This window comes from Nerophis lumbriciformis, linkage group LG01 (genome assembly GCF_033978685.3).
Source record: "Nerophis lumbriciformis linkage group LG01, RoL_Nlum_v2.1, whole genome shotgun sequence".
Classification (NCBI taxonomy): domain Eukaryota; kingdom Metazoa; phylum Chordata; class Actinopteri; order Syngnathiformes; family Syngnathidae; genus Nerophis; species Nerophis lumbriciformis.
In genome coordinates, this window is record NC_084548.2 from 27,907,765 (window position 1) to 27,921,899 (window position 14,135).

General features: G+C 40.6%; 1 protein-coding gene across 1 annotated transcript in view; it reads right to left on the reverse strand.

Moving 5' to 3' along the window:
- nid2a (nidogen 2a (osteonidogen)) overlaps positions 1–14,135 on the reverse strand; it is a 129,558-nt gene that overhangs the window by 61,067 nt on the left and 54,356 nt on the right. The window contains exon 16 of the mRNA XM_061978517.1: positions 979–1,125. Coding sequence (XP_061834501.1) covers positions 979–1,125 — 147 coding nt within the window. The remainder of the gene's footprint in view (positions 1–978; positions 1,126–14,135) is intronic.

Sequence of the window (14,135 nt, forward strand, 5' to 3'; positions counted from 1 at the left end):
ATGACCTCAAATATAGCTACAAATGAGGCATTATGATGCAATATGTACATATAGCTAGCCTAAATAGCATGTTAGCATTGATTAGCTTGCAGTCATGCAGTGACCAAATATGTCTGATTAGCACTCCAACAAGTCAATAACATCAACAAAACTCACCTTTCATGCACAACCTTAAATGTTTGGTGGACAAAATGAGACAGAAAAAGAAGTGGCATAAAACACGTCCTAGAAAGTTATACATGCAAACAAACCACGGTGAGTTCAAGGACCGCCAAAATTAGTAGGACAAAACGGCGCTCGCCAAATACTCGAATCAGTGAAGCATGTTTAATATAAACAGTGTGCTTTATAACAATTAGGGAGGTTTGTGTCATGTTTGTCCTCCTACAGAAACCATATTAAAACAAAAAATAGATTGTTTTCCCCTCATCTTTTTCCATTTTTCATACATTTCTGAAAAACCTCCAGAGAGCCACTAGGACGGCGCTAAAGGCTCTAGAGCCGCGGGTTGCCGACCCCTGGCATAGGCAAACCTAATAAAAACAACTCAAAGGTTTAAGGTAATTACTGTTCCTTTTAGTGCATGCACCTTACTTGTTTGCAAGTACAGTAAACCTGGAACGTATAGTCTGCCTACTTAGTACTGTAAAAGACTTTGTGATTATGCAGCCAGGGAGAGACACTGGGGCCCAGTCATGGGAACCGTAGCAGTGCCTGAGGCTTTTCTTATGCCGTCAGACATGCTGCTGCTCTAATGACAGACCACAAACAAGCTTCAAGCGATGGAAGTTAACTACATCATTAAACATGAGAAGGAGGTTGAGTGGGACAGACGGGCAGGAGGTATGACTCCTTCCATCCCAACACAGTCCATGGACAGATGTTTAAAGCACTGACATTGTGCATCGAGCCCTTGTGTGAGACGTACACAATTCCGTCGAGACCTCTTCAAGCAAAAGAGAGTGGTAGGTTACATACCGTAGCAGTTGTGTCCGTCCCCTTTGTAACCAGTTGCACATCGGCACTGGAAAGCTTGGCCCTCCAGTGGAATGCACTGTGCCGTGGTGTCACAGTCATGGCTTCCATCATAGCAGGGGTGACGCACCTCTGGTCCCGTCGGCCCCGCTGAAACAAAATAATCAAAGTTATCTCAACATTGTGACCATTTACAGTATGAGCAATGTTTTCTGAGTAGTGAATGGCAGTGATAAAAGAACGCAAGGAAACTAAGGCTGCGGTGTCCAACGTGCGGCCGGAGGGCACATTTAAAAAGTAAATTGAACAAAGAAAACTACAAAGAAACACCAGCAAAACTTGGTGGAAAATAAGGAAAAAGGCAAGAAAAAGTTGATGTTGATATGAAATGTTGATAAGAAAACTAATATAGTCGGTCATGCTAGACCAACTCATCAAGTAGTGTTTTCTATAAATTTATTTATATGGCTGGCCAAAAAAAAACAATTTGGTGCTGCCACTTCGCCCTCGCCTATTTAATACATTAATAACGGGACTGTCTCTGAATGTCGCCCGTCATTACAACTCTGGCATCGTAATCAGAATTGCCAGCTTAGCAACATTGTTGCTATATTTAGCAATATTCAGAGCGTTCTACATTCTACAGTATATTTAAAAAAAAACTGACCAGCGACAAATCCAGCAACTTTTTCTGATCTTATTGGACACTTTCTAAAACTCCTACATGAAAGTATGCATTGCTATTCTCAACAAGCAGGGGGTGCTGATGTGGGCCCCTGCCTCATCTGAAAGCACAGTCTGTCAGCACTCTGTCGAGTTTGTGACATTAAACAAACCCACAAAAAGAAGCCACAGAAGAAAGTAAATTTATATATATATATATATATATATATATATATATATGTATGTGTGGGAAAAAAATCACAAGACTATTTCATCTCTCAGAGATGAAATAGTCTTGTGATTTTTTTCCCACACATACATATATTGCGCTCTACTACGGTATCGAGCACTATTTTTTGGATAACCTTATTAAGACATATATATATATATATATATATATATATATATATATATATATATATATATATATATATATACATACATATAAATATATTAGGGATGTCCGATAATGGCTTTTTGCCGATATCCGATATTGTCCAACTCTTTAATTACCGATACCGATATCAACCGATACCGATATCAACCAATACCGATATATACAGTCGTGGAATTAACACATTATTATGCCTAATTTGGACAAGCAGGTATGGTGAAGATAAGGTCCTTTTTAAAAATAATAATAAAATAAGATAAATAAATTAAAAACATTTTCTTGAATAAAAAAGAAAGTAAAACAATACAAAAACAGTTACATAGAAACTAGTAATTAATGAAAATTAGTAAAATTAACTGTTAATGGTTAGTACTATTAGTGGACCAGCAGCACGCACAATCATGTGTGCTCACGGACTGTATCCCTTGCAGACTGTATTGATAGATATTGATATATAATGTAGGAACCAGAATATTAACAACAGAAAGAAACAACCCTTTTGTGTGAATGAGTGTGAATGAGTGTAAATGGGGGAGGGAGGTTTTTTGGGTTGGTGCACTAATTGTAAGTGTATCTTGTGTTTTTTATGTTGATTTAATAAAAAACAAAACAAAACAAACAAACAAAAAAACCGATACCGATAATAAAAAACCGATACCGATAATTTCCGATATTACATTTTAAAGCATTTATCGGCCGATAATATATATATATATATATATATATATAAGCATACAGTATTTTTTTTACTTTTCATGTGTCATGATCGGCCTTCGCCCAAGTAGGACCCCAACGCAGAGAAGAAAGAACAAAAATAATAACAAAAAGCACACTCAAGGAGTGAGAAAAAAAACACTAAGGACGCACACAATAGGTGTGGAGAGGAACAAGTAAACATTACACGGGAGCGCCGGGGCAAAGCCACAGGAACAAGAATGTGAGTGGAGCAAAAGCAGAAGAGATGAACACGACTGGAAGGATGAACCATCAGGAATCAACTGGCGCTGTGTAATGGCCATAGGGGGTCCATCGAGGCATATATATATATAAAAAATATTGCCAGTCACAGTTAACTTGTGCTCAGCTGGGAAAATATATATATATATATATATATATATATATATATATATATATATATATATATATATATACTTATTATATCATCCATTTACTTATTATAAACTGTTACAGGCGTATTAAATAATCTTGCTAATATTAAAAATGTAACGGAATAATATATGGGGATATAAAAGGCATCCGGTGCTATCAGACCGGGCAGAAGTGGAAATTGACGTCACAAACCACCTAAGAGCACCTGTCAGACCCAGCGTTTTTTGCTACGGAGCCACTTCATGGAAGAAACCTAATTTTTGACCTTTTTTGTGGACTTTCCATTGGCCTGTGGATAACTGGGACAACAGAGACTTTTTCCAGGAGGACTTTGAGTTGGATGCGCAGACGCGGTACCGTGAGTACGCAGCTGCGGCTTCCAACATTTAATCGCTTGCCCGTACGTGCATGCTGCTATGTGCATGTCACGTACGTAACTTTGGCGACTTTGGGGAAATATACGTGTTTTATGAACTTTGGTGAGGTGAACGGTACTTTGGGCTGTGGGATTGAGTGTTTTGTGCGGGTGTTTGATTTATATTGGCGGGTTATATGGACCGGAGGGGGGAGGTGTTTGTTGTGCGGGATTAATTTGTGGCATATTAAATATAAGCCTGGTTGTTTTGTGGCTAATAGAGTATATATATGTCTTGTGTTTATTTACTGTATTAATCATTCCCAGCTGAATATCAGGTCCTACCCGTGACTCCTTAATTTGCGTAGTGGCAGAGACACCCGGAGAACTTGGGTGCGTTTGTTACAGCTGATTGAATTAACTGGAGTAGTCAGGTATGTAGGTATCAGGTGTGCGCAAAGGTGGCTCTGCCCTGTAGCCCGAAAACCAGGCACTGCAACAAATGGCCAGGAAGGTCATGACATCATGAACTTTAATGTTTTGTGCCCCAAAAAATTAGATGCACATGTGTCATGGCCAGTTATGCTGATAAAGATAAAAGTAGAATTAAACAAATCTTTGGATTGGAGTGGTAAAATACTTTTTTTTTTTAAAGTTTGAAGACTTTAACACTATTTTAATAATATGATATGTCGCTGCTAACAAATATGTATAATTTATTAGCATATTGATGGTTTTAGCCTTTTTCTGAAAAAAAATCTAAAATCTAAATTTAATTCGATTTACTTTACTTCTTACGGGAAAATTTGCTTTGTTTTTTGTCGGACCTTTTGAAAAAAAATTGTGACAAATATCGAGGAACCAGTGTAACAATAATGTGAAATATAATGGAAATGTAATAATAACAAAACATTAGGACACTTTTAAACATATTTATGGGAAATAGTCCAGCACTGAAAACTTGCCAGATGTTGCAGACAAATGAGACGGAGCTAATGACAACAATAAAATAGCGTTAATTAATGGGGTTAGTGATGATTACAACGTCAAGGCTAAGCAGACACGTCTCAGCAAATCCCACAACATGGCTCCCTTTTCAGAAATGACTTCCTGCGGGTTCCCAATATTCAACAACATATGGACGGAGTTAGACAAACAAAGACATGACACACAAGCACACAATGTGTGATGAGTGAGCGGATGTGTGTGTGGTTTCCTTACACTCTGACTTCACTCTGACCACGTGTTCTTCCATGTAAATATTCCACAACTCAGCAACTTGAAAGTTAAAAGAGCAAAAAAGAAAAACTTCCCCAAGATAATCTCCATTTTGTATTACCTCATTATCGGGCTTACATACATCCGCACAAACATGCACACAGTAACATGTCACAAACTTTCACAACAGAACAACTCTTAAATAATCCACAAAGCTGCAATAGCAAATGAAACAGAAGAAGAAAGAAGTGGCCGGTGCACGTACATTCTGTAGATGCAGACATCAAGTTCAAATTGCTTTCCTCTCCTGAGGCAAGATCCTGGTGCTCACTTCTAATCAAGCCTTTGCCGCAAAAGCGGAAAACTCATCGTGCACCTGGCAAAGATTTGTGGATTATCTTTTACATTCAGTCACCATTTTCTCATGCGCTGTGCATCATTAGAGTTAGGAGACATATTTTTTTCCTTGTTAGAAGCTTCCCACCTGTTGCTTTTTACAACATTCCATAAGAGCATGGAGTCAGGGCTGACCAAGTAGGCTACCACAAATGTACAAACCCCGTTTCCATATGAGTTGGGAAATTGTTAGATGTAAATATAAACGGAATACAATGATTTGCAAATCATTTTCAACCCATATTCAATTGAATATGCTACAAAGACAACATATTTGATGTTCAAACTGATAAACTTTTTTTTTGTGCAAATGATCATTAACTTTAGAATTGATGCCAGCAACACGTGACAAAAAAGTTGGGAAAGGTGGCAATAAATACTGATAAAGTTGAGGAATGCTCATCAAACACTTATTTGGAACATCCCACAGGTGAACAGGCAAATTGGGAACAGGTGGGTGCCATGATTGGGTATAAAAGTAGATTCCATGAAATGCTCAGTCATTCACAAACAAGGATGGGACAAGGGTCACCACTTTGTCAACAAATGCGTGAGCAAATTGTTGAACAGTTTAAGAAAAACCTTTCTCAACCAGCTATTGCAAGGAATTTAGGGATTTCACCATCTACGGTCCGTAATATCATCAAAGGGTTCAGAGAATCTGGAGAAATCACTGCACGTACTGTACTGCATCAACAAGTGACATCAGTGTGTAAAGGATATCACCACATGGGCTCAGGAATACTTCAGAAACCCACTGTCAGTAACTACAGTTGGTCGCTACATCTGTAAGTGCAAGTTAAAACTCTCCCATGCAAGGCGAAAACCGTTTATCAACAACACCCAGAAACGCCGTCGGCTTCGCTGGGCCTGAGCTCATCTAAGATGGACTGATACAAAGTGGAAAAGTGTTCTGTGGTCTGATGAGTCCACATTTCAAATTGTTTTTTGGAAACTGGACGTTGTGTCCTCCGGACCAAAGAGGAAAATAACCATCCGGATTGCTATAGGCGCAAAGTTGAAAATCCAGCATCTGTGATGGTATGGGGGTGTATTAGTGCCCAAGACATGGGTAACTTACACATCTGTGAAGGCACCATTAATGCTGAAAGGTACATACAGGTTTTGTAGCAACATATGTTGCCATCCAAGCAACGTTACCATGGACGCCCCTGCTTATTTCAGCAAGACAATGCCAAGCAACGTGTTACATCAACGTGGCTTCATAGTAAAAGAGTGCGGGTACTAGACTGGTCTGCCTGTAGTCCAGACCTGTTTCTCATTGAAAATGTGTGGTGCATTATGAAGCCTAAAATACCACAACGGAGACCCTCGGACTGTTGAACAACTTAAGCTGTACATCAAGCAAGAATGGGAAATAATTCCACCTGAGAAGCTTAAAAAATGTGTCTCCTCAGTTCCCAAACGTTTACTGAGTGTTGTTAAAAGGAAAGGCCATGTAACACAGTGGTGAACATGCCCTTTCCCAACTACTTTGTCCCGTGTTGCAGCCATGAAATTCTAAGTTAATTATTATTTGAAAAAATAAATAAAGTTTATGAGTTTGAACATCAAATATCTTGTCTTTGTAGTGCATTCAATTGAATATGGGTTGAAAGGGGTTTGCAAATCATTGTATTCCGTTTATATTTACATCTAACACTTTCCCAACTCATATGGAAACGGGGTTTGTACTTTGAATTGAACAAAGAACAGCCGTGCCTCAACTTAAGAGGTTTTTTTTTTTTTTTTTTGTTTTTTTTGTGTCCTGTCCAGCTTCTCAGGCAAATCATATAGTTGATGTAGATGCCCATGTCGGCTGTTCAGATTTACTTTACTTAAGAGGGTTTTTGAGATCAGGGATGTCTCTTGGTTATTGATAATGCTTTGAGTTGCAGCAAAAATCTGAGTTACAAGCATCCTGCGGTCAGAGTGTACGCCCTGAGATCGGTAGGTCGTGAGTTCAAACCCCGGCCGAGTCATACCAAAGACTATAAAGATGGGACCCATTACCTCCCTGCTTGGCACTCAGCATCAAGGGTTGGAATTGGGAGTTAAATCACCAAAATGATTCCCGGGCGCGCCCACCGCTTCTGCTCACTGCTCCCCTCACCTCCCAGGGGGTGATCAAGGGGATGGATCAAATGCAGAGGACACATTTCACCACACCTCGTGTGTGTGTGACAATCATTGGTACTTTAACTTTCACTTTAACTTTGTTGGCGTAGCAAATGTCACGGTGAACCTCGTAAAAATCTGCCCAAAACATCTCCTTTTTCCTCGCTATTATTAGCTTATCACTGGAGATCAACATAACTTTGTTTTTCCAACCAACGGAAATAAGAAAGTGAGTGTGAGGGGGAAAAAATGGAGTGTATCCCTGCTTGTTTGACCCGAACTGAAGCAGAATGAGTCTAGCGCGAGCCAAGGATGTGAAAATAAGATCTAAACAGCAGATATTTATCCATGAAAAAATGGAAAAGCTGGAGTCATCCCAAAGACTATAAAAATGGGACCCATTACCTCCCTGCTTGGCACTCAGCATTAAGGGTTGGAATTGGGGGTTAAATCACCAAAAATGATTCCCGGGCGCGGCCACCGCTGCTGCCCACTACTCCCCTCACCTCCCAGGGGGTGATCAAGGGTGATGGGTCAAATGCAGAGAATAATTTCACCACACCTAGTGTGTGTGTGACAATCATTGGTACTTTAACTTTAACTTCTGATGGTGTGTTTGACGGAGAAGCAGCAGACAGGAGGTACCATACAGATCCACACTCCAAGGTAAAAGCTGTACATTAATATTATGCTATTTTTAAAGTATTATTTCATGTTTTGTTTGTACACAGCTATATCGACGGTGTATGTACTGTAGTTGTAATAACAAGCATTATATGCTGTGTGTATTTTGATCAATATTAAAGTGACTCACTGGATGGACAGTTGTCTGTTTGGTCCAGCTGGCCGGGGAAGTCTTTTCAAGTTGACTTAGGGTAAGCACACCTTTTAGGTCAGCATAGCTTGGCTCCAAGCTCCACATTGACACCGTCAAGTCACGCCGACCTCACTCTCTCAGCTTCCGTCTGCTCCAACGTTTCACCCTCTGTTCGGGCTCGCTTCTATAAGCAGCAGTTCATCCTCCGTATATTCAGCTTCGAAAAGATAAGGTTGTGAATCCTCTTTTGCCCTAAAATAGTCGTCTTTGTCATCTATCACCAAGTCTGCCATGATCACAACACACTCGCGTCTTTTTCCGCAAGTTGGAACACACATTTGTTGCCGGAAGTCGGAACTGCGCTGCTTTGGAAACAGAAAAAAAAGGCGCTGAGGAAAGAAAGTTCCGGGAATGCATAAAATGACCAAAATACAGTAAATATTGCACAGATTACATATTGTTATGTACGGAGCCACTAAAGCAGGGGTCTCAGACTCGCGGCCCGCGAGCCAATTGCGGCCCGCGAGACGTTATTTTGCGTCCCCCACCTTAATATGAAAGTTTAATGTTAGTGCAGCCCGCAAGTTTTAAATGAATGGCGCTTGACAGCGTTGTGTGCGGAGCTGAAGGAATCTACAGTGTGGTATATGGCTCTCAAGGGCCGAACATTGACGTCACTTACGTGATGCAAGCAGAGAAACGTTTTGCCGCTTTTCCACTAGACCCGCACGCGCTCTTCTTCCCTCCCTCGCTCGCCCGCCTGCTCGCTCTCTCTCTCTCTTTCTGTCACTATGTGTGTCTCTTTCTCTCTCGCTCCCTTCCTCTCGCTGTAAACGGTCCTGGCCGGGGAGACGGGAGTGCTTCCGAAGCTCTCCGCCGAAAGAGCGAGCAACAATACAAAACTGTGGTGCACCGGACCTCAGCGCTGATACTCCGACAGAGAGTCGCTGGGCGAATCGGACGTGTAACACGTTAGTCGTGATGTTAGCCCATTCGGGGCTAATTGTGCTACCGTAACTGTAAACTCCACGGCAAGTCCCCCCCCACCCCCGTTGGCTCCAGACAGAGACGATTTTTGTTGCCATGGAGACAAGGGTTTTCTTACGTGCCTGGCTGCAGTCACACCACGACACCTGTCCGTCAGTAATAAAGTCTCCGATAACCTGGACTAATTCAAACCGTTATTTGTTTTTTTTATTGTTTAATTTGCATTGCCTCACACGATAACACTCCGGGAGCCGTCACTTTTTTGCGCACGCTATCCCGGTACTATTATCCGCCGACCGCCGTGTTGCTGTATGGAGGTAAAGCGGAACAACACACATTGCAGAAATAACATTACAAATATATTCCACAACCCCAAACATGTCTTTTCAAAGTCTGCAGTGAAGAGAAAGGTTAGTGATGAGCAAAGACAATTCCAGGAAAAGTGGGAGAAGCAATATTTCTTTGTTGAGCACAGGGGCACCCTGACGTGTCTTATTTGCACAGAGAAAGTTGCGGTGCACAAGGAATACAATTTGAAACGTCATTATACAACTAGACATGCTGAGGAGTATGCAAAATACCCTTTTAAGAAATATTTTCTTGAGGCCCAGCATCACCCAGACTCTGCATCCAGTGGCCCCCAGGTAAATTGAGTTTGAGACCCCTGCTTTAGGGGCTCCGTAGTTATGAATGGGTCTGTTACTACATTATATATAAATAGAAATGTATAGTTATGACTTGTGTTTCCTCGCAGATGTCTCGATTTCGACTGAGAAGCGGAACACTTGCAGCCATTTGGTCAATTTAAGATTGTTGATTTTTAGTTTTTGCTTTAGTTTAGGTCATTTTCTTTATTTAATATTTAGAATTTATTTTATGGACATTGTCACTTTGCATGGACAATCAAAATACTTTTTTTTCCCACTCATTACTTCTGTTTCTGCATTAGAGTCCAAGCTAAACACAAACCTCCCCAAACACTAAGATTGCAACACTTTCTTAGCCAATTCCCTATTTTTGTCTCAGGTGGTGGATGTTTAAAAACGCACAATTTGGTGCCGATCCAAATGATGGTTCTTTGGCATTCCCGTCCTCTGAGTCAGTTCAGTGATTCTCATGACATCACAGTGCAACTATTTTGCTTGGCAAACCTCCTCTTCCTTTAAATCTGTCATCTGTCATTGGATGGAATATAACTTCCCAGACATTGTGAGACCCGTTCATCCACGCGCGCACACGCATGCACACACACACACACACAAGCACACACACGCACGCACACACACGCGCACACACAGCACTTAACCCATGTTTACAAAACCCCTGATCCCCGAAAGCTGTTCCAGCTGTGCTCTTGTGTGTGTGTGTGTGTGTGTGTGTGTGTGTGTGTGTGTGTGTGTGTGTGTGTGTGTGTGTGTGTGTGTGTGCAGAGTTGCACGTGTGCGTCTCGTATAACATTTATAATCAATGTGTTGACATACAGATGACAGAAATTTGGCCTGGTCTTCCAAATTAAAAGGTAAAAGGCCCTCCCATTAAAAATTAAAAACATATTTTGGCCTAAAGTGTAACAGTAAAAGTTTGAAGAGTGTGAAGTCAAGTAAAGTTTATCATTGGCTGAAGTGCTGTATTAACAGTTGCAGCTTGTACTCCACTAAAGAATAGCAGCATGCTGCTTCCATCTTATCCACTTGTCTTTGTTTACCTATTTCACCAAGAAGGCTGAGTGAGAGTGTTCCCAAACTAGAGACTTTGACTTTGACAGATGGTTTTCAGGCTCTGAATTCTCCTTGGCGCTATCGCTTGCCATAAACTGGACTTTCCTGCAGGGGCCTAGGAATAGGGTGGGACAAATGGGGACATGTCCCCCTCAATATTGGAGAAAGAAGGGTTTGTTTCACTCAAAAAATATAACACTTAAGTATACATGCTTTTATTTTGTAAGCACAACACAGTGGCATGTTCTTTCCTTAACCAGCTCTGAGAGAGAGAGTGCAGGCTGAGAGGATGATACTAGCAAGCACACGGTCTGTTGACAACGTTGCCATAAATATTGTTTGTTTATAACGTCTTGCTGTTTGTTTTTTATTTATATTTAGAAACCATGTCTTTTGGGTTAAGTTATTTTAATTCCGGCATGGTCACTAGTCTATTATTTAATTGCTAACTTTGTCAGTGTTCCCCGGTAACATCAACATTACCTCAAATGTTTTGTCATTCCTTTCCAGATAGAAAAATGCACCACAAAAAAGAAAAAGAAACATCATGTATAAAATTATAATAGATATGATGTGTAATAACATCAACAGAATGATAGTACAAGAGTAATGGGGCAGGTGAAGTAATGAGAGAGCTCAGGTGAGGTCATGAATGAGTGCTGACCCCACTATGGACTGGACTCTTACTACTATGTTGGATCCACTATGGACTGGACTCTTACTACTATGTTGGATCCACTATGGACTGGACTCTCACAATATTATGTCAGACCCACTCGACATCCATTGCATTCGGTCTCCCCTAGAGGGGGGGTTACCCACATATGCGGTCCTCTCCAAGGTTTCTCATAGTCATTCACATCGACGTCCCACTGGGGTGAGTTTTTCCTTGCCCTTATGTGGGCTCTGTACCGAGGATGTCGTTGTGGCTTGTGCAGCCCTTTGAGACACTTGTGATTTAGGGCTATATAAATAAACATTGATTGATTGAAATATATATTAGCCTGTTATTACTTTTAAAACGAACAATTTTAATTTAACATGAGAACCACTAATACATTCAGGGAAGATATGGGAGTGTCAAGTGGAGCTTCAGGGTGTAAGGAAATATTTTATTAATGATAATAAGAAAGGAGAACAGCTGACGACTAATGTCAGGTATATTTTTTTAAGGATACATTTAATTTGTTATGATAATTATTTAATAATTTCTACAGTACCATAGGGTTTAGGTTATGTTTTAGGTTGATGCTGATACAGTATATTACTATGTGTAACATTGTCTGTGGTAAATGCAAACCCCAAAACCAGTGAAGTTGGCACGTTGTGTAAATCGTAAATAAAAGCAGAATACAATGGTTTGCAAATCCTTTTCAACTTATATTCAATTGAATACACTGCAAAGACAAGATATTTAACGTTAGAACTGGAAAACTAAATTTTTTGCAAATATTAGCTCATTTGGAATTTGATGCCTGCAACATGTTTCAAAAAAGCTGGCACAAGTGACAAAAAAGACTGAGGAAGTTGAGAAAGGCTCATCAAACACTTATTTGGAACATCCCACAGGTGAACAGGCTAATTGGGAACAAGTGGGTGCCATGATTGGGTATAAAAGCAGCTTCCATGAAATGCTCAGTCATTCACAAACAAGGATGGGGCGAGGGTCACCACTTTGTGAACAAATTTTTCGGCAAATTGTTGAACAGTTTAAGACCAACATTTCTCAACGAGCTATTGCAGGGAATTTAGGGATTTCACCATCTACGGTCCGTAATATCATCAAAACGTTCAGAGAATCTGGGGAAATCACTGCAGTAACATTGAATGCCCGTGACATTCAATCCCTCAGGCAGTACTGCATTAAAAAACTACATCAGTGTGTAAAGGATATCACCACATGGGCTCAGGAACACTTCAGAAAACCACTGTCAGTAACTGCAGTTCGTCGCTACATCTGTGAGTGCAAGTTAAAACTCTATTATGCAAAGCGAAATACATTTATGAACAACACCCAGAAACGCCGCCTGGGCCTGAGCTCATCTAAGATGGACTGATGCAATTCAAATTGTTTTTGGGAACTGTGGCCGTCTTGTCCTCCGGAACAAAGAAGAAAAGAACCATCCAGACTGTTATAGGCGCAAAGTTCAAAAGCCAGCATCTGTGATGGTATGGGGGTTTATTAGTGCCCAAGGCATGGGTAGCTTACACATCTGTGAAGGCATTATTAAGGTACATACAGGTTTTGGAGCAACATATGTTGCCATCCAAGCAATGTTCTCATGAACGCCCCTGCTTATTTCAGCAAGACAATGCCAAACCACATGTTACATCAACGTGGCTTCATAGTAAAAGAGTGCGCGTACTAGACTGGCCAGCATGTAGTCCAGAACTGTCTCCCATTTAAAAAGTGTGGCGCAATATGAAGCCTAAAATACCACAACGGAGACCCCCGGACTGTTAAACAACTTAAGCTGGACATCAAGCAAGAATGGGAAATAATTCCACCTGAAAAGCTTCAAACATTGGTCTCCTCAGTTCCCAAACGTTTACTGAATGTTGTTAAAAGGAAAGGTCATGTAACACAGTGGTAAAAATGTCCCTGTGCCAACTCTTTTGCAATATGTTGCTGCCATTCAATTATATGTTAATGATAGGTAAGAAATGGATGGATGGATGTATTACTGCATTGTTTTGGCTTCTCAGAGACACTTCTTCCAACGAGCACTGTCACTTGACTCTGTTTCTCCAATCCAATGTAAGTACTTGTTACGGGGCGGCGTAGCTCGGTTGGTAGAGCGGCCGTACCAGCAACTTAAGGGTTCCAGGTTTGATCCTCGCTCCCACCGTCCTAGTCACTGCCGTTATGTCCTTGAGCAAGATACTTTACCCACCTGCACCCAGTGCCACCCACACAGGTTTATTATTAAATGTATTATTTTTATTAAATGTAACTCAGAAAATGGGTTTCACTATGTAAAGCGCTTTGAGTCACTGGAGAAAAGCGCTATATAAATATAATTCACTTCACTTCACAACGTTTGACTCTATGTCACCATTTCAGCAGTAACATGACCTCACTTAAACTACACACAGTAAAAAGTGACATGGCGTCAGACAAGGCGATGTCAATGTTTACCTTACAAACCATGAAAGAGAACAGCTCCACCATGCACTGTCATCTGTGTTAGTAGAAATCTTAACTTTCAGTCATTCCACTTCAAACTCGAGAAAACATGTTGCAGTAAGTTGTAGATGTTTTTTATGTTTTAATAATTAATAAACACATACACATGCACACACACAACTACAACTGTAGTGTAAGTACCATTAAAAATCAATTTTAAATAAATCAGAAGTTAACTACCAGTTACTCAGTACTTA